This window comes from Sceloporus undulatus, chromosome 1 (assembly GCF_019175285.1).
Source record: "Sceloporus undulatus isolate JIND9_A2432 ecotype Alabama chromosome 1, SceUnd_v1.1, whole genome shotgun sequence".
NCBI classification, from domain to species: Eukaryota; Metazoa; Chordata; class Lepidosauria; order Squamata; family Phrynosomatidae; genus Sceloporus; species Sceloporus undulatus.
In genome coordinates this window covers 361,729,852-361,752,884 of record NC_056522.1, presented here as the reverse complement: position 1 = coordinate 361,752,884, position 23,033 = coordinate 361,729,852, and the positions used below count along the sequence as shown (strand labels likewise).

At 39.7% G+C, this 23,033-nt stretch overlaps 1 protein-coding gene across 3 annotated transcripts in view; it reads right to left on the bottom strand.

The window, feature by feature from the left end:
- Positions 1 to 23,033, bottom strand: part of DYNC1H1 (dynein cytoplasmic 1 heavy chain 1) — a 72,759-nt gene that overhangs the window by 10,447 nt on the left and 39,279 nt on the right. For 2 of the 3 annotated variants that reach the window (XM_042446506.1, XM_042446508.1), the window contains exons 29-63: positions 22,791 to 22,950; positions 21,852 to 22,095; positions 21,198 to 21,381; positions 20,241 to 20,453; positions 19,849 to 20,087; positions 19,579 to 19,735; positions 18,334 to 18,561; positions 17,946 to 18,176; positions 17,307 to 17,447; positions 16,419 to 16,652; positions 15,449 to 15,655; positions 15,248 to 15,369; positions 14,375 to 14,540; positions 14,105 to 14,268; positions 13,119 to 13,248; positions 12,610 to 12,743; positions 10,657 to 10,771; positions 10,388 to 10,549; positions 9,775 to 9,989; positions 9,462 to 9,666; positions 9,162 to 9,335; positions 8,587 to 8,706; positions 8,354 to 8,474; positions 7,464 to 7,659; positions 6,663 to 6,780; positions 6,074 to 6,289; positions 5,642 to 5,854; positions 4,995 to 5,122; positions 4,289 to 4,442; positions 3,235 to 3,381; positions 2,974 to 3,124; positions 1,985 to 2,238; positions 1,700 to 1,834; positions 1,517 to 1,611; positions 94 to 268 (exon numbers count right to left, since the gene is read on the bottom strand). In XM_042446506.1, coding sequence (XP_042302440.1) covers positions 94 to 268; positions 1,517 to 1,611; positions 1,700 to 1,834; positions 1,985 to 2,238; positions 2,974 to 3,124; positions 3,235 to 3,381; positions 4,289 to 4,442; positions 4,995 to 5,122; positions 5,642 to 5,854; positions 6,074 to 6,289; positions 6,663 to 6,780; positions 7,464 to 7,659; positions 8,354 to 8,474; positions 8,587 to 8,706; positions 9,162 to 9,335; positions 9,462 to 9,666; positions 9,775 to 9,989; positions 10,388 to 10,549; positions 10,657 to 10,771; positions 12,610 to 12,743; positions 13,119 to 13,248; positions 14,105 to 14,268; positions 14,375 to 14,540; positions 15,248 to 15,369; positions 15,449 to 15,655; positions 16,419 to 16,652; positions 17,307 to 17,447; positions 17,946 to 18,176; positions 18,334 to 18,561; positions 19,579 to 19,735; positions 19,849 to 20,087; positions 20,241 to 20,453; positions 21,198 to 21,381; positions 21,852 to 22,095; positions 22,791 to 22,950 — 6,048 coding nt within the window. Of the gene's footprint in view, positions 1 to 93; positions 269 to 1,516; positions 1,612 to 1,699; positions 1,835 to 1,984; positions 2,239 to 2,973; positions 3,125 to 3,234; positions 3,382 to 4,288; positions 4,443 to 4,994; positions 5,123 to 5,641; positions 5,855 to 6,073; positions 6,290 to 6,662; positions 6,781 to 6,889; positions 7,086 to 7,463; positions 7,660 to 8,353; positions 8,475 to 8,586; positions 8,707 to 9,161; positions 9,336 to 9,461; positions 9,667 to 9,774; positions 9,990 to 10,387; positions 10,550 to 10,656; positions 10,772 to 12,609; positions 12,744 to 13,118; positions 13,249 to 14,104; positions 14,269 to 14,374; positions 14,541 to 15,247; positions 15,370 to 15,448; positions 15,656 to 16,418; positions 16,653 to 17,306; positions 17,448 to 17,945; positions 18,177 to 18,333; positions 18,562 to 19,578; positions 19,736 to 19,848; positions 20,088 to 20,240; positions 20,454 to 21,197; positions 21,382 to 21,851; positions 22,096 to 22,790; positions 22,951 to 23,033 lie in introns of all 3 variants that reach the window. The other variant, XM_042446507.1, reaches the window with a different exon arrangement.

Below are 23,033 nucleotides of genomic sequence, written 5' to 3'. Positions count from 1 at the left end.
TTAGACCAAGAAACACAGAGCTTCCATGCATGAAGATACTACAGGAGCATATGCATTTCTAGAGGGGAAGTCTTACCTTATGAGTCTACTTACATCATCAGCTTTAACTTTAGAAACAAGATCTTTAAAGGCAGGCAGGAAACTCAGTCTCATCATGGCTTCTAGTTGCTCTACAGTCAGGCCACTGATTTTGGGGAGAGGTGTGTTGCTGAGCACAATTTCTTTCCCTCTCAAGAAGTGCTGGAATTCTGCATCATATGCAGGTTCCCTTAAATTGAAACAAAAGAAAATTATGTCGAGAACAATACAATTTGCTTTACTCTTTTCTGACGACATGAAATAATATGACTATTTCTTAGGTAAAAAAAATTCAGGTTGTCACCTGACATTTTTTACTGTTCTGTTTACATGTTTATACTGCCACCAGCTATTAAACCAGAAAAGAAGTATCTGATTGCAAGAACTTGCAGTTAAAGAGTACCAAGGCTAGTTTATTTTTACTCCTGTGCTAATAATACAAGCTTGCACTTCCACAGTCATTCTGAAGCATTTTCAGCTTATGACAATCTTCATATAGGACCTCATATTTAAGAACACAATGGGTACATCCTGCATCAGACTAAAGACCTATCTAGTTTAACATACTGTTTATACAGTGGCTAACCAGATGCCTTTGAGAATATCAGGAGGAAGAGAGAAGCGCAATGGACGTGTACATTGGCATTCGTGCCCTGACCAGCAGGGAAATCCAAAACTAAAACCTATGACACAGAAATATCATACACTGCCAAAAGCAGAAAGACAGGAACAAAAGACTATATGGGAGAACAGACCAGGACAGCTTTTTGATAGATTTACTTCATCAAAAATTAACACAGGAATTAGACCTGTCTACCTGTTGCATCAACATAAATTAGCTTGCTGAGTGTTTGTGCTGTGCTCTACTTTTGTTTTTACTCATGGGAAAACACTAAGACTCCTGCCATTCATACTTTTATTTTCTCCAAGTTTAGTACACTTTCTACAGAACTTTTTTAAAAACAAGCCTGGAAACAACAATTGGTCTAGAATTCAGCTAGTAGGATCTGATGGACACAACACACGCAGAGCACATTACATAATACTCCATTTGTTATACTGGTTCCCAAGTGCAATTCAAATTGTTTGTTTTGGGCTTCAAAGTCTCAAATGGTCAGGAACAACAGGTCCACAACAAATATCTGAACAGATATCTATCTGGGACCTTTGCTCCACTACAAAGGGTTTTGTGAGTTTTTAGGAGAGAAGTATGAATTATCAGTTACAGGACTCAGAACACGGGACAGATTTAGCAGCTCTTTCCAGAACATTATTTTTTATCAGATTTTAAAAAAATATTGTTTTGCTTATCCGTTTGTGCTTTAGGTTATTGCCTTGTACAATATTCATAAAAACCATCACTAGACCACACTCTCTACATCTGTAAGAAACCGAAAACAATGCTACGTGTTAAAATAAGAGAGAATTATATGCTTACCCAATGGTGCCTTTCAGTTTAATTCTGGCCAATAGCATTGCAAAAGTGATATGATCTTGATGCAGCATGCCACGAGCAACTCTATTGAAAGCCACCTGTCAATACAAAATTAGAAAGCTTGGCAAAATGTTTCCCATCTAAGAGTTTTTTGAAGTGCTTTTGAAATATCAAATGCCACTGAACCTGGAAGAGATCCTTTGTGATGATGGAAAGCCGTTGGGTATGGTCTGTAACTCCCTTCAAATTTGGATTCTCATACAAGACATTGTGATAGATATCCAGGAAAAATTGGAGTGAGTACTGATACAGGAAATGTATCTAAAGAAAAATTTAAAGGGAAAATACACTGTCAAGCAGTAGAGAAAGAAGCAGTTTTTACATCTATAGTGCCCTGCCATGTTCTATTAAAAACATAGGTAACAAAGAAAATGAGAAAGAGAGGGAGGGCTAGCAGTCACCCTCTTGTACCTGTTTCAGTGATTCCATTGTGAAGTAGATGCTGCTACATGCAGTAGAAAGTGGGAGATACTGCTGGGAGACAGTCTCCACCTCTTGCATGACAATATCTGTTTCTTCGACTTTTCGAGTAACTTCAGCTGCCTCTCTCTTTAGGTTCTCCAGTGTGGTTATGATAGTGTCATCATCCAAAATTCGCCCTTTTACTTCATTGAGGGCTTGGAGAAGAGATTTTTCTAACTGCCGCAGGCGCAGCTGGAATTCACCTTTTAAAAAAATGAAGTCCTATAAGGATATTGTAATTTGAGCCATACAACACAAAGCCAATCTATCTGTAATCTTCTCTAGCCATAGAACTATAGGGCCTGAGTATTAACACTGTTTTTGACCAAGATAAACAGATTCAACCAGTTTCACTTCATGATTATTGAGAAATTCCAATATTCCTTGGGTTCCGTACTATCTCAATCCCAGAATGTTTGGAATTGATAGTCTTTACAACAGTAATCAAATAGTGAAGTATGCTGCCATCATTTGAGTTTCTACAGAAAATTGGAGGGGCTTAAACTTGCCAAAATTTTCTTGGTTTAAGCATGAAACACACATTTTTATTTGAACAACTGTGCAATTCTATAAAGATACATTAAAACTTGGGGTACCTTTTAGGGAATTTTTTTCATTTTGGGATCTGAATGAGTTGGGTGTAGTATTGCTTTTAAATATCACCAACAAAAAAGGAACTGGAATCTTGTCATTTAGACTTACTAAATTCTTGAAACATCTTTCCAGAAGACTAACATTTTGACATTCTGAGTTCTACTAGCATTCTGAAGCACTAGATGCTTCACATCTAGTGAAGCCAAAACTTAAATTGCAGGATGGAATTCAAGAGGGGAGAGCATGATTCCATAGCATCTCTAGCTTTCTTTTGTTGTTGTTGTTGTTATCTACCTATAGGAATGTTCAGAAGTTGTTCAGAAGTTGATTTTTCAATATTGTACCTTGAAGTTTGAGAAGGTCAGAGCGTTTCTCATCCACATCTGGTCTTTCAGCTTTCAGTACCTCATTTAGACACTGGCTTTGTAAGCTGCTACGTGTTACCGTGAAGTTGACAAATGTCACACGGGAACATAGATCTGGTGGGAATTCAACCTACCAAATAAAACACATGCCAGTGTCACTTTTTAAATAGTATAATCTTCCCCTGCCATACCACCAATTAATTTTATGAGGTGACTTCATAAAGTAAGCTTGTTGCTTACTGTTGGGTCCCTGGTGGAGAGGAAAATGACAAAAGATGGAGACAAATCAATATCCTGATCTCCCAGGGTAATAAGAACTCGTCCACCAGTTCTACGGACTTCACGATTCAGCACAGGATTCAGGACAGGATCATAGCTCTCCACATCCTGCACAAGAATTTCAAGAAAAAAAGGTAATTAGCAGAATTAATGGAGATCAAATTCCTGAATTGGTTTAAGAACTTTCAATCCACATATTGGTTGTAACTCAAAATGTAGCCTTAAGCATCCACAAAAATTTGCATATGCACATACAGTGATCTCTCTCTTGTTTAAATCTGACCAGCAGACATGCTGCAACACAGGCTGCATTTCTGAAGTCTTATCATGTTTTATCACAGAAACAATTGTCTGTAAAGTGCAAAATGCCCTTGCCTCACGTAACTCATGGGTCAGTTCTTTGGAACCTCTGTTCTGATCTTACATAGAGTGCTAGTATACTCTCAGCTGTGTGTTCAGTCTTTATGACCAATTATTCTCTAGATGGATTGAGGTAAATTATGAAAGGTATTATTAGCCTGAATCCAACAGTGACTGAAGTTTAGATAAGAATGCTGCCTCCCAAACAGTATATCTTTAGAGCCATTAGACATATTAAGAAGCCAAATGTCTTTGAATGTAATTATTTCAAGAAAAACATAGGTTATTTGTATGGTGCTTAAAATATGAGCATTATGAAGGTACATTTTCATGGGACATCCTCAATTTTTGTCAAAGAAAAACAGAGTTTTAAATACAGCTAAAATACAGCAAAATGACAACTAGTTGCTAACCACTTTAATTATGTATACTTGGGTCTCATTGGCTCCAACAAGGCTTGGATGTACCTCATTATCTAGTGTCAAAAGAACTTCAAACTACTGGAAGGAATTAAAGTTCACATTTATTCGTTACTGGTCCATCTCCCCCCCTTACTCACACATGCACACACTTACACATGAAGTGATTTGGGCTTTTACAAAAAGCAATCTATAACTTGTCCCTAGCTGTTAAGAAATACGAAGTGACAACTAACCTGGACCAGTAGAGGATTACCAAATCGCAAAGCACTCTCCAGGTTCTTCCTGAAGGCATCATCCAAAAAGCTAGTGCGGGTTATTTTGCGGTCCTTGTATTCATTCATGATGAACTCTGTAGCTTGCCCTGAGGGGTCAATAATGAGGGGATACCTAAAGAGTAATTTATTACAAGTTAGTTGAGATTAAACTGATGGGAAAGAAACTTATTTAGCATGTTACATTCAGACTGCAGCATTTTGCACTTGAAAATGCTGTATGTACCAGCATATTCAAGAATGGCTTAGATTTTATGATGAGCTACATCAGTATATAATGGCCAGCTTTACTATAGATGTAAGTTGAGTGCAAATTGCACCGCATTATATTTTTGATTTTGCAAGTTGCTTTTTAATTTGCTTCTCTGAGGCATTATGTGGTATTTTTCTTAAAGAAAACACTCTCATGAAAGTTTAATATAAAATGAAAAAGGATAGAAATGTGCCTCTTTCCAAAGATTAATCTAACGTTTGGAGACCATGAGATAACATCTGCTCCATTTATGAAAATTCTAGAGCTAAATATCCAGCATAGCACTGTTTCCAAATAAGAGAAAGACTAGCACAGATCATCACCAGAAATGCTCCAACAGTACTTTTTCTAGCAGTTTTTTTGGCACGAAAAGTCATATGCTGTTAACAAATGCACTAAGAAAAGCAAGTGTACCTATTAAAACGCTTGAGCATTATTGCATTTTCTGTGCATAAATCATCTGCAGGTAATGAACTTGCTTGCCAGCGAAGGCGTTCATCCGCATTGGATAGGTATTCTGTTCTGGCAATATCTGTACGGAACTGTAGAGAAAACATTACAATGATTTCGTCAAAGGAATCCAAGACATAGTTAATGACTATGCAAGTTATCCTCCTACTATTTGTGGTCTAACATGTAAGATGTGATTTGGTTTGGCTCCAAAAATGTTGCACTTTTATTGCAATTTCTGTATAAGAAAGATGAACTTAGAATCAAAAAGGAAGATGTGGATGAAACAAGTCCAATATTGTCCAAGTAAATTCATCCTTTCTTAAACAGCACTATCTTACAGGAGTACCACACATCTGGGAGCAATAGACCATGGTCTAAAAATACCCACCAGTTCTACTGAGGCTAAACAGATCTGGCTCTGTGAGCTGCCTGGGGGGGAAGACCACTTGGGAAACAGACGTGAAAATAGGCCAGAGTTACACAGAAATCGTGTATGATTAAAAAAATGGAATATTTATCTATTTATTTTATATCCCACCTTTCTCCCGGTGCAATGTTTTCAAGTAGAAATTAGTGACTGATTTTAAGACTGATAAAATGCCTTTTACCTGAATATTCGCTTGTTGCAAGTGATGGGACCATGTTGTGAACAGATTTTGACGCATCTGTTGGTCAAAGTAGCCAGCATAAGCAATAAAGGCTCCTGAAAGCAAACAGTCGCCTGCAATGGTAGACATCTGGTTCTTGAAGGTTTCACTTGTTTTCTCCCATCTTTCACGTTCTGCAGACAGACTCTTCAAGAGAGCTGTGCTACGGTTTACCTAGAAGTAAAACAGCTTATATAACTTAAAAGCTTGATTAAATATCTTTCTAGGTATCACTGAAAACATATGGAGATATGAACAAAGTTGAGTTCCTGAAGATTGCATATTAAAACAATGCTCTGTGTTTAATATTAAACAGACTTTAAGATGTTTTAAAAGAGGAGAAAACACTGATCAATCCTAAGCAAATAATGTAAGGAAATTCAGTTGTCTTACTTTGGCTTCTACTGCAGCCAGATCTGCCTTAATAGCCTGAGCTTCAGAAATCAGCACGGCATACTCCTCTTTGTAGCGGGCAATGCTGGCTTCTAAGTCTCTAATCATCTGCTCAACTTCATTGGCTTTCTGCTGATTGTCTTTGGCATCATCCTCAAGCTTCTGCAGTTCATTTCTCAAGGGTTCCACTCGTTTCAACATGTCAGCATAGTTCAGCTGAGAAAAAAAGACTAGGTTATCCACTTCAACAGCACTTATGATTTTACAATCTTCCACAAATCCATCTGCTACAGGTCAGACAAAAAAGTAAGCAAGAGTATGTGAGGGGAATTGTAAAATTAAACTCTCTGAATGGTATTATCAAGGTTTTCTTCCCCTCACCCCCCCCCCCTTCTGGAAATAGGGCGAAAGTGATTGGTAGGCTGAGGAAAGTATGGTCATATTAGATTCTATATTTCTCTTCTGCTTGCTTGCTTGCTTGCTTGCTTATTTATTTATTTATTTATGGAAACCATCTTCAAAATACTATGCACCCCTATGGTATTGTATTCTTATTATTTTCCATATCTAATTGGCACAAAATATTTACCTGTGCAATAGCCCATTTTACCATAGGGCCACAGGCCAAAGAGGCTCTGTTCACAATTTCATAGTTGTAACTGGGATTTGACAAGTAGTTCTTCTTCATCTTCTCCCTTATGGCATCACTGGAAAAGGGGAAAAAAAACCTTCAGGAACATGGATAAGCATAATAATTCAACACACAAATGCTAAGACTGTAAATTATCCCATCACCATGATAAGTAAAGCAAATACCTCATGTCGTCAATATTAAAGTTGACAATGCTGCTGATGAAATTATCTCTGAGAATAACTGGCCTGATCTTTTTCCAGTCATTGGTCTCCTCCCCCAAAAGGAGGCAGATAGATTCTAAAGCCAGTTTTACTGCAGCAGGTGGGTTTGCCATGGTTCTTACTTCAACCAGGTGTTGCTTCTTTATAGAGCTCACAGCTATTAACAGGATGGAAAAAACTATTGAGCATGCAACATACATTTAAACTAGCTGCTGGGACTGGAGAAAGAAACTGAATTCTAAGACTGGGAGCTTTTCACTGGTAAATGAAGGAACAATTTTATAATCCATGTTGCTGCATCAACCAGTATTTCTCATTTTAATGGATTTTATTGACCTAGAGATCTCATTAACTAGTGAGCTACTTTCTGAAGATTTTTACAAGCACTTGGAATGAAGTTTCTTATCTGAAGTGGATATCAAGCCTTATATAGTATTTGTGTTCATAACATGATACATTGTATGCTATAGTAGTCTTCATAAACAATTTCTTTCTGTTCCCAGCAGCATCCATTGTGATCCTGCAAATTATTCACCTGATCTCCTCAGCAGAAAAATTTACAATAGTTGGGATGAAGTTTTCTCGCATTATGATGGAACGAATCTGTTTCCAATCAGTTGTGCTTTCACCCAAGAGCAGACAAATCGACTCTAGTGCCAGCTTCACTGCTGCAGGTGGGTTGGCCATAGAACGGACCTCTACCAGATGTTGCTTCTTTATTGATTTAACAGCTATGCAGGAGCAAACCCGATCAGCCAGGAGAAAGACATTGATTTGGGAGAAAACAGCAAAAAGCAAGGCAATTAGCAAGTCTTGGGAGACTTGTTGAAGATTTTAAGCTTAAGCAAAAGTCAACTTTGATTTTAAGAATAATTGAATTAGGGATTGGTCTACTAGGTATACCTTCTACCAACTTTAATGATGCTAAAGCAGGACTACAGATTTTAATTTTCACCCTTCAAAATCCTATTTCAAAATATAATGATGGACAATTTTTAAATTGTTGCAAGTTATCTAACATACAGTTTACAGCCCAACCTACTGGCTATGTTTAATACAGATAGGAATATAGTTATATTCAAGACCTTTTAACATTTTTGAATTCACAGTAAGGGCATTAATGGCCAGCATGTACATAAACATTATGGAACTCGTGGTCTTAGTCTGAAAAGCTGAACAAATATTGCTCTGCACAATCAGAACCTGAGCATTATTATTGCTTTATCAAGATGCTACCCAAATTATGCTCACAGAATGAAGCATTGCTTTCATGATTGATTATATTTCCATCAGAGATGATAGTATTAAGAGCTATGGCTGAAAAGGCTTATTCAAAAGCAGAAAGCAGCACATTCTTGTTGCATGCAGCAAATTTTAGATTACAACCAAAGTCTTGCCCCACACCACAGCTAACATTTCACATACCATTTTGAGCCTCAATGACAGCAGGCTCTACTTTATCCAGATCTTCCTTCACACTCATTTGCTTGTCTGCAATTCCCTCCTGCTGTTTGTGCAACTGCTCTTGGATTTCTTGGCTCATTACCTAGAAGCAAATTGTGAGACAGACATCAGAGCCTCATTCTTTTCCTTGAAACTTTTGAGTAATGGGCACAACAATATATGACAAAATGCTTTAAAGACAGCAAAGTCTTCACCTTTTTCTTCTCTGCCTCTTGCTGATCTTTCACCATCTTTTTAAGCTTGTCATTAGCTGCATCATTCTTGACTTCCAGCTCCTGACTCTTTATCCTTAAATCACGGCGCAGTTCCTCTACCTAGGATTGAAAACAGTGTCTCAGTTAGAAGTAAAATCTAATAATGACTGTATGCAAGGGGATCTTGTAACACCTTTGAGACTAACTAAGGAGCCCTGGTGGTGCAGTGGCTAAATGCCTGTACTGCAGCCACTCACTCACAAACCACAAGGTTGTAAATTTAATCCCAGCGACTCAGCCTTGCACCTTTCTGAGGTCGCTGAAATGAGTACCCGAGCTTGTTGGAGGCAATTAGCTTACACACTGTAAACTGCTTAGAGGATGCTTAAGTGCATTGATAAGCTGTATAGAAATGTTATTGCTGTAACTGAACCAGAGAGCTTAGTAGCATGAGCTTCCCTCTTTCATTTGGTCTCTAAGATGCTATAATGATTTTCCAGACTAACATGCGATAACAACTACCTTAAGAACTTCCAAGTAACTTCTTTCCTACTGTCCTTTTTCAATATTCATACCTGATCAACAGTTTCCTTGATCTTCCTCAGACCAACATTCAAATGCATCTGCTGCTCTTCCAGCTCACTCCTTTTTTCATTGAACAAGTTGGCATAGTGATTGATGAAGTCCAAATAATGACGAGGAGTGATGGCCATTGTCCTGCCACCTCGCTTTGCAAGACGAGCATTTGCCTGCCAAATGACAAACAGTACAGATGTAAATGGACCATGTTTTAAGTAAAACATTATAGCGTTACATTTTGTGTTTGAAAAAATGATGAACTATTAAGTAAATACACAATGAGAAAATGAACTCACCTGATGAAGTGTCTGATGAACAAACACACAGCTATTCACAATAGCTTCCCTATGTGATGGTGGTTGTGGCAGCTTGTCATAGACAACTGGCATGTAATCTGGCACAATATAATTTGGTTTCTCAAGATCCATTTTGCTGGTGAACTCTTTGCCAACTTGATAAAGTGCCTCAGTTGACCAGTCTCCAAACCAGTTCAAGACACACCTAAAAGAGAAAAGGCAGATTCTGAAAAACTCCTCTTATTTTTTATTGTGTTAAAAATATAAAATATCTGTATGTATTATGTTAACAGAAAATTAAGCTGTTTTGTACCTGTTGAAGAGAGCTGGAGATGTAGCTGCTCTATCTTTCAGGCCTTCAGAAGATGGGTTCATAGTGAACACCACATGGAGATTGCGGATGACTTGGCTGGTGAACCATTTATAAAGTTCTTCATGTGAATCCAACATCAGGCCCTCTTTCTGGGCACCTTCCTTACACTGAGTCATGAGTGTGGCATATTCATCTCCTTCAAACAGGCCAGGAACCTAAATTGAAAAGATACACATTATTTAGTCTGAGGCAGGAATTATGATTTTTCTTTGATATTTTTGCTGCATTTCTGTACCATATGAAATTTGCTGTAAAAACTACAGTATAGTGCTAACGTCAAGACAAGTGGCCCATTCAGAAATAAAGTGCATGGAAGTATAAGGACCCAGTTACAATCTGAAACCAGAGCCACTGGTCATTACAATTTGTGTCTTGACAGCTTATAGCATCCTTAGAACAATGTTATAGAACTGTGCTGCAAACTGCTTGCATACCCACATCTCTTCTTCTTAAAATCATTTTCCCACTAAGATGTAACTCAAATGCACACTGACACCCCTTCCCTGTTTTTTTAAATAAAAAAGATTAAAAGTCTAGCCTTCAATCAAGTTACCTCTCCGTTGGCCAAAAGAGTATTCATTCTCTCCAAAAATCCAGAGTCCAGTACATTTGATTCATCCATTATGAATGCTATCTTCTCATTCTTGCAGCCAGATCTCCTCAGTACTGTTCTCAGATCTTCATCAAAATCTTCCCCAGTGTACTTCCTATGTACCTATAAACATCAGTCACAGATTAAGATCTATGCTTTGTCTAGATTGCCAATTGGTTCAAGAAAGGGACAGCTGCTTAAAACTCTTCTGTTTAGTGTAATATACCAACCTTGATTTGGTAAACACTCAAACCATTCATCCAAGCCACAAATCGTGAGAGAGTAGTTTTTCCTGCTCCACTAACACCAATGAGAAGCAAGTGTCCCTGAGGCTGACGGAAAATTCTGAAAAGAGAGACTTCAGTTAAAGGAAGTGGTACTAACAGAGCAATCCTATGCACATTTAAGTCAGATGTCATGTCCTCTCTCTGCCAAAAATGCATAATATATTAGCATTTATGTTGTTCTTGCTGTATGCCTTCAAGTCATTTCTGACTTATGGTGACCCTAGAGCAGTGGTCCCCAAATGTTTTTGGGCGACATCTTTTCCTCTTGAGAACAACTCTAGCACCCCAACACATATTTCTGGATATTAGGTCTACTGATTGTGCAGCAGCCAGATGGCCAGTGGCATAAAACTCAGCTGCATCCCCTTTGCCACTGCATCCTCCTCTTCCTCCTCCACCTCTTATGCGTGAATACAGCAGTGGCAGCAGCCCAGGCCTACTCCTCCTTCTCACCTGTGCTAGCCTTTCAGCAAGAGGAGACTGGCTGCTCGGTTGCTGCTCCCAGAGTGACTGGGTGCAAAAGGAGCAGTATCGTAGCAGCTGGTTGAGCAGCCATCAAGAAGCCCCTTGCTCATTCCAGCTGTGCAGCAAAGGCAAGAGGAGAAGAGAGGCTTCTTGGTTGCTACTCAACCAGCTGCTCAGCTTCTGTTCCCTTTACACCCAGTCACCCTGGGAGCTGCAGCCAAGCAGCTGGTTGAGCAGCAACCAAGAAGCCTCTCACCTGTGCTGGCTTTGTGGCAAAGGCCAATGTGGGCAAGAGGCTTCTCGGTTACTGCTTGACTGGCTGCTTATTTGCTGCTCCCAAGTTGACTGGGTGCAAAGGGAGAAGCTTCTCTTCAGCAAGGAAGGACTCTCAATTCATCTTCGTCAGGGTGGAGAGGGCAGGCGCCAACACCCCACTTTTCTACCTGGCAAGGAAGGACACTCAGTCTGAGAGAGGCAAAGAACTCTTTTGAAGAATCAACCCTGTTCACCCCTCCTCCTTCCCCTAGATGTGCCTTCCCCACACAGATTCATGTTTTACGCCCTTGCACCCACAAACACTGTTCTACTACCTCTTCTTTTGACCTGTCTGACATAACAAAGCAGAGGCAGCAGTGCAGCTCCTACCTGCCAGCCAAGTCCCTGCAAAACTCACAAAGACTAAGCAGGATCCTAAAAATGAAAGCTTCTTTTTGTTGCCGCTTCTCTCCTGCCACCATCTGCTCTAACTCCTACTCTCCACTATGGTCTTTTAAGGCCACTGGTTCCCTTTGACATTCTTGCATACCAATACTTTGACTGATAACCTCTGTAATCCCCTTTTTCCTCACTAACCCCTTGCTGCATCCTTTCCTCTCACTCCCCCCTCCCGGGATATGTGTACCGGTCACTTTTGGAATCACTGCCCTAGAGTGAACCTATCAGGGGTTTTCCTGGCAACATTTGTTCAGTGGAGGTTTGTCACTGATATATATTTGAGCCTGAGTGTGATCTGCTCATGGTCTGAGCTAAACACTGAAACCATCACACTAGCTGTATTGGCATTTATAGAAGGGCGGTATAATTTAGAGTGTGCCAACTCCATGTAGTGGTTTGAGCATCAGACTACATCTCTGGAGACCAGGGTTCAAATCGAACTTGGCCATGAAAATCCACTTGGTAATCTTGGGCAAGTCACACTCTCTCCACCTGAGAGAAAGGCAAAAGGAAGCCGTCTCCGAACAAATCTTGCCAAGAGATTTGCCTTAGGGTTGTCATGAGTTGGAAACTACTTGAAGGCACACAACAAGTATAATTAGGCATCTTTCTGTAGCACTCAGTGCTAAGCTGCATCCCTTTTTAATATCAGACTGGCTTAGAAACATACATATATCAAGGTTTCTAAGAATACCCAGGAAAGCCAGTTTGCCGTACCTGTCAATTCGCAGGACATGATCCAAGACTTCATTGAATAAAACAAGTGGCACATCAAGTTCTTCTTCATAGAAAACCTTCAGTCTGGCTTTTACATAGTCTCTTAGCTCTTCCTGATCAACTGGGATATAATCCTAAAGGATAGTACAGATAAATATACACACACATATACATAACTAAAAAAAAAAGAGGGCGCTGTCTTTGCTTGTGGCAGCACCTTAAAATACACAGTATCATATCCTAAACACACAGTATTTCACCAGAACTACACTATTAATTAGGAGATGGTTAAGGAGCAGTTTAATGTCTGAGGTTGTCTCCATCTTAGTACCCAGAAACAGAATGAAAAAGTAACACAAAGAAAAAATAACATAAAGTAATAGAAGCAGTATACCTTAAAAACAATATACTATCCACATATTGGTACAACTGGAAAAAAACCTCCACAAAGTATAAATATGATTCATTTGAAGTAAATTTAGTAGATTATCCCAGATGTCTGCTTTTACCTTTGAAAGCCAATTGCTGTACAGAATAGGCCTGTTCATAGCTTTCTCTTTATCTATATTGGGAAAGTGTTTCAGTGCAACCATGTCAATGTTTTCATCAGTCCACCGCCTCTCTTCATCTTCTACAAGTCTAAATAAAAATAAGGCCTATTACTAGTAAGCTGATAATGTAAGATGAAAGCACATATTACAACAATAAGGGCAATCTCTGGGGATACAGTTCAGTATGTATCCAGCCATGATTTTGTAGGTATTTACTAAGTTAGCCAGCCATTGTATTCTAAACTAAGTAGCATGAAACCTCTGGAACTCATTTGGAAGAGATCTTTGTGTTGGAGGAGAGCCCCCAAAGCCACGACACCAACCTAAGATCTATAAATACTTCCATTAGTTTGAATTTGTTGGATTTGTTTCAGAATTCAGTTTCCCAAAAATAAGATAATCAAAAACAAACTTATACAAAATAAGCCATTGCATCTAGAAATATGAAAGTCTACATGTGAAGTATGTACTCTACTACAAGGCTGAGACCCAGCCTGATGTTATATCTGTGATTCAAGCAGATTTGATTACTGCTATGAAGTGGAATAACATATTTAAATATATGCAACCAACAAAGTTTGATCTACTATCGGTGAACAAATCAAAAACTAATTTATAATTGTTCTGCTTCATAAGCTACGTGAGATTTACCAGGAAAGGCTTTGAGGTCATACATTTAATCTACAGCATATTAAACTATGCTGTGTTAATCCAAAAGAATAAGAATTGTTATTGGAATTTCTTGGTACAATTAGAATATACAAGAGTTCTAATATGAATGTTTGGCTACTAGTATGCCAAAAAGTGCAGTCCAATAAAGAAAAACTTGCCTGGTTTCCAAGTGTTTCTTTCAAGCAAGTATCTGCAAGTGTTTTTGAAAATGGGAGTTCATTCTATCCCCAAAGAATTTGAAAGCAAGTACTCTGTGCATGATTATAGATTACCTGTCTTGGAAGAGACGTAAGGCTTCATGTGCCCAAATTCTAATGAGGCCTTCCACAGGTAATGTTTCCAATGGTCTCAGAGCTTCAAAGATACCTCTCACCCACCGAGTCATTTCACGGGGTGAGTAAATATAGTGTGGCTGCGTGTCTTGAGTAAATCTTTCCTGTAAGGAAGACAACAAGAAGCTGTGAGTAAGCAGGTATCAATCTTTTAAATTACTCATTACGTATTCTATTAAAAACTGTGAAAGGCTTTCATAGCCCAGTTACCTGTGACATTGTGTAGAACTCAACCATAGCTGCAGTGAGAGGCTCTGCATATGTGCGGAGAGATGGAATAAGCCTCAGCATAGCACGATTGAAAGTGCCATAAATCTGAGTTAGGGAAGCTGGCCCAGGATAGTCCACATACACAACTGGAACATGGCGCAGGAATCTAGTAGGACACGTAAGACAATTTCTTGTTGAGCTCTCTATCATTTCATTTATTAGGTGAAATACATAGTTCTAAACACTGCAGGTACACTCTTAAATAGTAGTCTCTTCAAGTAAAGTAGCTGACAGAAAATAAATTTAACCCCTGGTCAATGTATCACTATCCTTAGGAGCCAGAGCTCTAAAAAATGAGAGCTTCCATTAGAATATGGGGGAGGGGCTGCATTTCTACATTCTCCATAACCTAATATGGCAATACTGTTTGAATGCCTCCTCATATCAAACTTGAAAAATAAATTTCAGAATCCCTAGTAAACATAAAGGAAGGATGGCTTTCTATATTAAATTCTCAGGTCAAACAAAGCCCATTTCTCCAATGCAATCATTCTGCAGTCCAAAAACAGAATTCAAGAACTACCAAAGAGATAGAACACCATCTTCTGTAGTATTCCATTCCATTCCTTTGGACAGAACATTAAGAGACCATTTTAAATGTAATTTCTAGCTGCTCAGTGAAGCACAGCATATGACTACAGACTGCTTGGTTCAACTTCTGAAGTTCCACACACAGAATATTAGAAAGGTTTGTTGTGACACTGCTATTTTAACTTTGTCATGTTCTTTTTATACCATCGTGAACCGCTTTGATTTCTTGCGAAAAATCAGAATATAAATAAATTGTTATTGTTGTTATTATTGATGTGTTACCGGAGTGAAAGAGGTTTCCTTCCAGGATCTGTAGGTGGGTTACATGCACCAACAAACTGAATTCTCTCAAGTTTCACCCAGGTTTGGTCTGAAGTACGGTAAAAGCCACCATGTTCTACCATCTGGAAAAGTAAGAGAGCTGGTTGCAAGGAAGTTTAACAATGGGAGAAAACTGAATTCTTAAATTCCAAATGTACTCACCTGCCTGATGAAGGATATGACTCTCTGTGTCCCATATTTGTCCATATCAGGTAAATTGATTTCATCACAGAAAAGCACAAGCCATTTTCCAAGCTGAACTGGAGCCAACACTACACCATTTGGTGTACGCCGGTATTCACAATAGTGATCAAATGTTTTCAGGAGAAGTTCTGGAGTAGTAGCACTGGAGAAATTCAGTCCAACCACCTAAAAAAATTGCAAGGACAAAATCAGGAGAGGAAAACAAGGCAAAATTTAGGAACTATTTTATTAGCACAACTTGATGGCTCTTGTGCAACCCTTTTTTAAAAAGGTAACCATTAGCAAAGCACACACTTTATAGGTACTTTGGAACTCTGGTTCCTGGTGCATCAATGCTGTGTTGTGTTCACATATATTTGGCCTACATTCATTCATTCATTCCCTAGTTACATCCTATTTAGACTACTGCAATGCACTTTATGTAGGGCTACTCTTGAAAACATTTTGGTTGCTATAGCTACTAACTGAGATGTTGTATTCTGTATAAATTGCAGCTGGTGTTTCTGTTCCAAATAAAAGAGCTGGTATTTTAAAGTCCTCAAGTGGCTTTGGGCCAAATACTGCAAGGACTGCCTGTGCCACAGACCTATCGGGTTATCAACATTGTCATATGTACTTCTGACTGCCTCCTCCTTCCTGAGGTGAAGAGACAGATGACCTGGGACATTCCCTCTGTTGTGGCACAAGACCAGTGTCTTGTTATTCCTTCTGGCCTCTAGCATGTTTTCATTTTAACTGATGGTTTTGTTAGGCCACTGAAGACTTTTTGGTGCCTGTTTCCCTTGATTTTACTTTGTGAATGTTATTGATGTTTCTTTGCTTTAATATTTTTATAAAACACTTTGGGAGGTGTATGTGTGAAAAATAATACGTAATGCTTTACACAGAACCAGGAACAAAATAGGTATACAATAGAAAAAATATTTACCTCCATGTCAGGCAAGGCTCTGAGTGCACTGAAGAGGGTCATGGTCTTTCCAGAACCTGGTGGACCACAGAGTACTAGTGGTTTGTGCTCTGCAAGCCAGGTGTATAACAGTGCTTCATGGCGGACAGTGTCTAGGGTTGGCACCACAACATCAGGAGCTGCAACTTTGTGAGTCTCAACTTCAATCTGTGGAACCTTTGACTGCCAGGGTATCCATTCACCAGTAATTGAGACCTGTGGGAAGAAACAGTGAGTTGCTACTATCTTGCTGTTGTCTCCAACTCCATACTACTTTCACACAGCCATTTTATGATTTAACTGCAACTGCAAAGGTGATTGCTAATGTTTTAATGAAATAACAAGGTGCTCCTAATAACTGTCAAAATTGCAGTTATTTTTAATTCAAGCACTCATTAAAATCAGCAGCTGGTATGTGGCATCTTAAGATGGCATTCTCTTCTGAGGCGGGGAAGGGGAAAGACACAAAGATGCCTACATGCATCATCTAAAAGCAACACAAATGCACTTTTCTATATGATACCTTCCTTTCTGTTTAAAGGGGAGTTAATAGACTTTAAAACATTTCTTTGTACCAAACTGAGAACTAAGGTTTATTCCTGCATACAGTTTTAAACAACTTCAAGAACCGAATCAGGTGAATGAACTTAGGACTTATGCATACAGTTCAACTTGCTTTTAACTGATGATAGCTCCAGAGTTAAACAACAAAGAATGAATGTAATTAAGTGTATATGTACACAAAATGTCTTGCGCTATGATGCTAGGTAGTTTTTATAGCATTTTTTTATTTAGGTACTACCATAAAGCTGGCTGATACATTAATGGCATTAAAAGCAGTATTACCAGAATGATGCCCTATGCTTTTACCTCATAATCAATTATAGGTATGTTTGGTGCACTAGGCAATGGCACAGTTGTGATTCTTCTGATATATTCACCCAGCTCTGCTCTCATTTTCAGACGGCTGTCCCCAGAGAATGACCACAGAATTGCATACACGAGGAATCGCTGGGAAAGATTAAAAACTCTTCAGTACAATTGCAAAATAAATGTAAAAAAAATCCTGTTCAAGAAGTAAATTAAGAAGCAAAACAGACTGCCCCCAAAGGGCAGATTAGGGCCACTCCAGAGCCGATTGCCCTGGAGCCACAGCATGCACACACCTTGGCCTCAATCTGCCCCACCACTGGCCCAAATAGGAGTGGAAAAGATCTGCTCCTATTTGGACTGGTAAAGGGTCGCCTTAGGCAGCCCCAGCACACCCCCAGGGCAGCTTCAAGCTGCTCCAGGGGTGTGCGGCATCAAAACCCCATGCCTCGGAGCAGCTTGAAGCTGCCTCCATCTGAATGGCTCTGGACATCCTGAGAGCATGCAGCATCAAAACATCACACCCCAAAGCTGCCTGGAAGCCAGCTTTTCTGGACCATCTGTTTGGCCCCAAAAATAACTAGCCAGATTAACAACTTCCAAAAGGTTTGTTTTTCAGCCTGGAAAAATGGGAATTACCTGGATGTAGCGTTCAAGCTGATCTATCTGCATAGGGAAATCTGGATGGTTGGCATTGTACTGTGCTACATTCCGGCATGCCTGATGCAGCATGGAGAAGAGAGAGCCAAGGCAGCGCAAGCGTGTGAGATCCATAATGTGCTCCAGCTTGAAAGCATGTTCAAGTGCCTTTGTCACCAGCCCATTAGAGGTGAAGTATGGCTGCATGATTGTTGCTGCATCTCTCTGAATCTGTTGATAAAGCATTTCATTACCATTACAGCCTATTATTACCATACTGTTAGGCAGAGCTGAAATCTTTACAATCTAATAAGGTAAAGTACAGTGGGGAGGAAGAGGGAGAAAATCAATTCAATTCTTCTCTGGGTTACTATAATCTTAATTATACCTGCAACATTGGAGAAGCAGTTTCTTCCCCCTCATCTTCCTTGCCCTTTCTCCTGCGCTGTGCTTCCTCTTCCCCTTCATCCAGAGGGATGCTCCTCAGTCTGGCCAGGAAGTTATTGAAAATCATGTCAGTGCTTAGTACATCTTCACTGAACCAAACCATGCCACATCTTGACACTGTGGCCAGAGTAGCATATTTCAAATCTTGAACTTCAAACATGATGCGCACCTATGGGAAAAGCATAATGTTGACATTTGAGAACCTCCTTTTTTGAACCACAGAGCACCTGACATTTGCTGAAAATCCCTTCCTTCAACTAACCCTACTGACTAAAATGGTGAAGGGCCTGGAAACCATGCCCTATGAGGAACAACTTAGGGAGCTGGGGATGTTTAGCCTGGAGAAGAGATGGTTAAGAGGTGATATGATAACCCTGTTTAAATATTTGAAGGGATGTCATACTGAGGAGAGAGCAAGCTTGTTTTCTGCTGCTCCAGAGACTAGGACCCGGAGCAATGGATGCAAGCTCTAGGAAAAGAGATTCCACTTCAACATTAGGAGTAACTTCCTGACAGTAAGGGCTGTTCGACAGTGGAACAAACTCCCTTGGAGTATAGTGGAGTCTCCTTCCTTAGAGGTCTTCAAACAGAGGCTGGATGGCCATCTGCCGGGGATGCTTTGATTGTGATTTCCTGCATGGCAGGGGGTTGGACTGGATGGCCCTTGCGGTCTCTTCCAACTCTACGATTCTATGATCTATGATTCTACGTACTGTTAAAAATATTCTAATCAGAATGTAAGAAAATCAGACCTCAAAGTAGGAATTCATAGCTAGACATTCAGGCAAGACAGTGGGCCCGAACAGACAGCCAAAATAAAGCTGCTTTGAGTCACTTTGGAGACACGCATTTAAATGATGCAAGCGTCCTAAGAGGCCAGAAGCCGTGCCAAAGCCACTCTTCAGTCCTAAGAACCAGAGTGCAGTTTTGGCAGCTTTATTTTGGCCTGTCTGTTCAGGCCCAGTATTTACTAATTTAAAATGACCACACAAGATCATGAAGAAAGGATCTATCCACACTATATCAGTTGGAAATCCTACCTTGGCATTGATTTCCAGGTCACAATCACATAAGGTCACTTCAAAAGTACTAATCTTTATTCAATTGAATTCAACCAACTCAAAAGTAACACTGGTGGTGCCTTATTCCTGTTATATGCCTGTAAAAACAAGCAGTTAAGTCTTACATTTGGAGGAAGACTCAGACGTTCTCCGTTTGGCAGGGTCAGCAGTTTGTTGTCATCCAGAACGGAGTTCAAGTTCTCAACCCACTCAGGATCCACATCTCCGTCAAAGATGATCCACTGCCTTTTGTGCAGTTCTCCTCTCACATTATCTATAATCCTAGACAAGAGAACAAAGTTGCACCGAGTGAGAGAATGTTCAAACAGTTTCTCTGCCTGAAGAATCTTTGCGCTTTGCAGTTTAATTCACCTTACTTATTTCCACACACTCACTTTCTCAAGACATGTGTAAACAATCCATCTGTCCACTCTCTGGTGTTAGGATCCAAGGTGCCATAGAGATGGTCTTTACTGATTGCTTTGGGATCAATGATATGTGCAACACCTTCCACGCCCTCCAGTCTCTCCAGTGCTTTCAGAAGCACTCTCCATGCCATGCTCTTTCCACTCCCAGAAGGGCCAACCATCATCAAGCCATGGTTGATCTGGGTAATCTGGTAGAGCTGAAGAACCTACAAAGGAGGAAAAAATCCAGACTGTTACATGCCTTAATCCAGAATGATAGCTGCTAGAGCAATCTTTTTTAGATTTCTAGATGGCTATCTGTAGCCAAAACTCATTTGTTATTGTGCTATTTGCTAACTGAGAGAGATGTTGTGACCTACCTTCTCAACCCACATGCTGCCAATGTCTTCTCCATCACCATATGTTAGGTACATTTCCTGACAAACCTTCTTGAGTTCTTCCCTCAGGGCAGTCATTTCGCCACGGTGATACTGAATGCCAGGGAACACATCAGACAAGAGACTGAAAAGCAATGGTATGTCTTCTGCAACCAGTTTGGGTACCATTGTCTCACAGACACTTTGGATCAGGATCTGTAAGGGAAAAAAGCAAACAAATTTAGATTGTTACACAGAGTGAGAAACAAGACAATTGCCCAGTGCAGCTGTGACATGTTTCAACAGTGAAATCATCCTTCTGAGTGCAATGTCAAACTGAGACTCTGTCTCAGCAACTCTTAAGGTAAGATACATAAGGTATCATACTGTTACTGTTTAGAAGATCTAAGAATCTTAGAATCATAGAGCTTAATTATGCTGTGTTGAATATGTGAATTTTTCCAGATTGTGAGTACAGTGGCCCTTGCTATCTGCTGGAGTTTAGTTCTAGGATCCACTGCAGATATGAAAATCTGTGGATGCTCAAATCTCATTATATAAAATGACATATTAAAATGGTATCCCTTATATAAAATGTCAAAATCAACCAAGGATTTCTCTTTGGAGATAAGCTGTGGACTGTTGAAGTCATGGATGCAGAAACAATGGATATGGAAGACTGACTGTAATGCTTTTTAAAAGCCAGCAGCATTTTGACTTTGTAAGTTTCAGTTTCTTCTTCGACAGCTTTCAACTAGATTCCTAACAGAGTATATAATTAAAAGTTAATTCTAGCTAAAAGCAACATTTACAGCATTATTGGTTTTATGAGCATGAATAATGAATACTGTACAGTAAAATACCAGGTTAACAAAAAAATCTCTTATGTCCCTTCAGTCCTTAAGGGTCTGCTTATGTTACTTATTTATTCAATTACCCCACATACAACCTATGTTATACCTCCTGCTCTGGTAAATTCTCAGCAATTTCTCCTTCATCAACAACTTCACCACGCTCTTCCTTTTCTCGTTTTATCCTTTGAATCCTTTCCCTCTTCACGTTGCCTGCACTGATCAGTACGCTCTTCAGTGCTCTCAAGCCAAAGTCATAATGGCTTTGAGAGGAGAGCTGCTCATCACATAACCTAAGGAGCCAAAGACAGAACCTGTCAGATATATCTTTAAGTAAAAAGAGTCATGCCGAATCATAGAATAATACAGTTGGAAGAGACCACAAGAACCATCCCAGTCCAACCCCCCTGCCACGCAGGAACTCTCAATCAAAGCATCCCCACCAGATGGCCATGCAAAGAAGGAGATTCCACTACATTCTGAAGGAAGTTAGTTTGGGATTTGGTTCTACATTAATTGTTTTAATGTTGCATACTTCAAAGTATAACAGTTGCTTTGCTGAATAGGCCAAACCCAAGAGTGTTTAACTGTCCTTAAAGAGCGAGTTCACTAACACAGAGCCAGCAGCAGTCAATACTAGGAGCAATTGATGATTTGGGATTCATAACTATAGTAGAGCCAGCCGCTAGGACTACTCAGAGATGACTTCACCAAGCTCTAAGGGTAAATCTTGCTACACACTTCTCTCAGCAGTGCTCCTTACTTGAAGAACGGGACAATCTTGTTGGCAAGCACTTCAGCTGTACGAAATCCCTGGGAATACAGCATAACCTGGGCAATCAGCTGACGATCAGGCTTTGTCATGGCCAAGCTACGGAACAGTTTCTTCAAGTTGTCTGGAAGATTAGACCTGCCAGCGTAGCCAGGGTTCATTGTGATGAAGATTGCCATGTCTGGACTCACTTTCACTTGCTTGTTCAGCAACTCACAGGTAATGGTGGTGGCAGCTAAAAGGGAATAGTAATCCGTTAGTTGAAATGAATCTGCTTTCATGATCAAGCATAAGAAGGAAGTCAGCTAGTCTGTAAAAATCTGCTACAGGATATCATGAAGAACTGCTGCTAGCACAGACAGTACTAGGCTAAATAAACCACTGGCTTAATTCTGTTTACAGCAGTTAGATATTTGTTTATCTTACCTTGGTTCATTTCTCCTGTCTCATCTGTTCGTGTTAAAGGGGGGGGGGGGAAACCACACAAAGTGCTTACCTATGGTCATTTTTTACATTTACTTCAATAAACTCTTAGCAGACAATTTGCAAAAACAAAAGATGGCTTCATACACAACAGTGTTAGCCTACAACATGGAATTATTCTTCTTGTCATGAAACTTTTTAATCTTCTCCCAAGTCTGAAAAGGTAAGAATCTGCTCTGTCTAATCTATGCACCTCTTTAAGCACTGGACAAGAAAATGACTCACTCAATTCAAGCTACTGTTCCATACTATTTCAAAAGTATTTATAATAAAAACCAATTATATTGAATTTCAAAATCAGCAACACACTGGCCAACATTTTACAGATATGTTGCATAGAGGGTAGGACAGAGACAGCAAACATGAACCAAAAGGGTTTCTTGTTTCAAAAGTTGTGTGTGAGAAGCTGCACAAGAATAGTTTGCCACGGTATCCAAAAATTCATACCTTTGTCATAATTTGGATTTGAATGTTCTCGCAAAGCTTCTTGAATGCACTGGACCTGCTGAGAAACAGCAGAAAGCATTCGCTCCTCAAGCCTGTTGAATTCATCAAAGCAACCCCAGGCACCCACTTGGCAGAGACCAACAAAGATGCGACCCATTGCCTAAAAGAAAAGAGGGGAAAAAACATGGAAAAGTTTCTTTATGTATACTGAGCATCACCAGGGTATTACATAACAATACATGA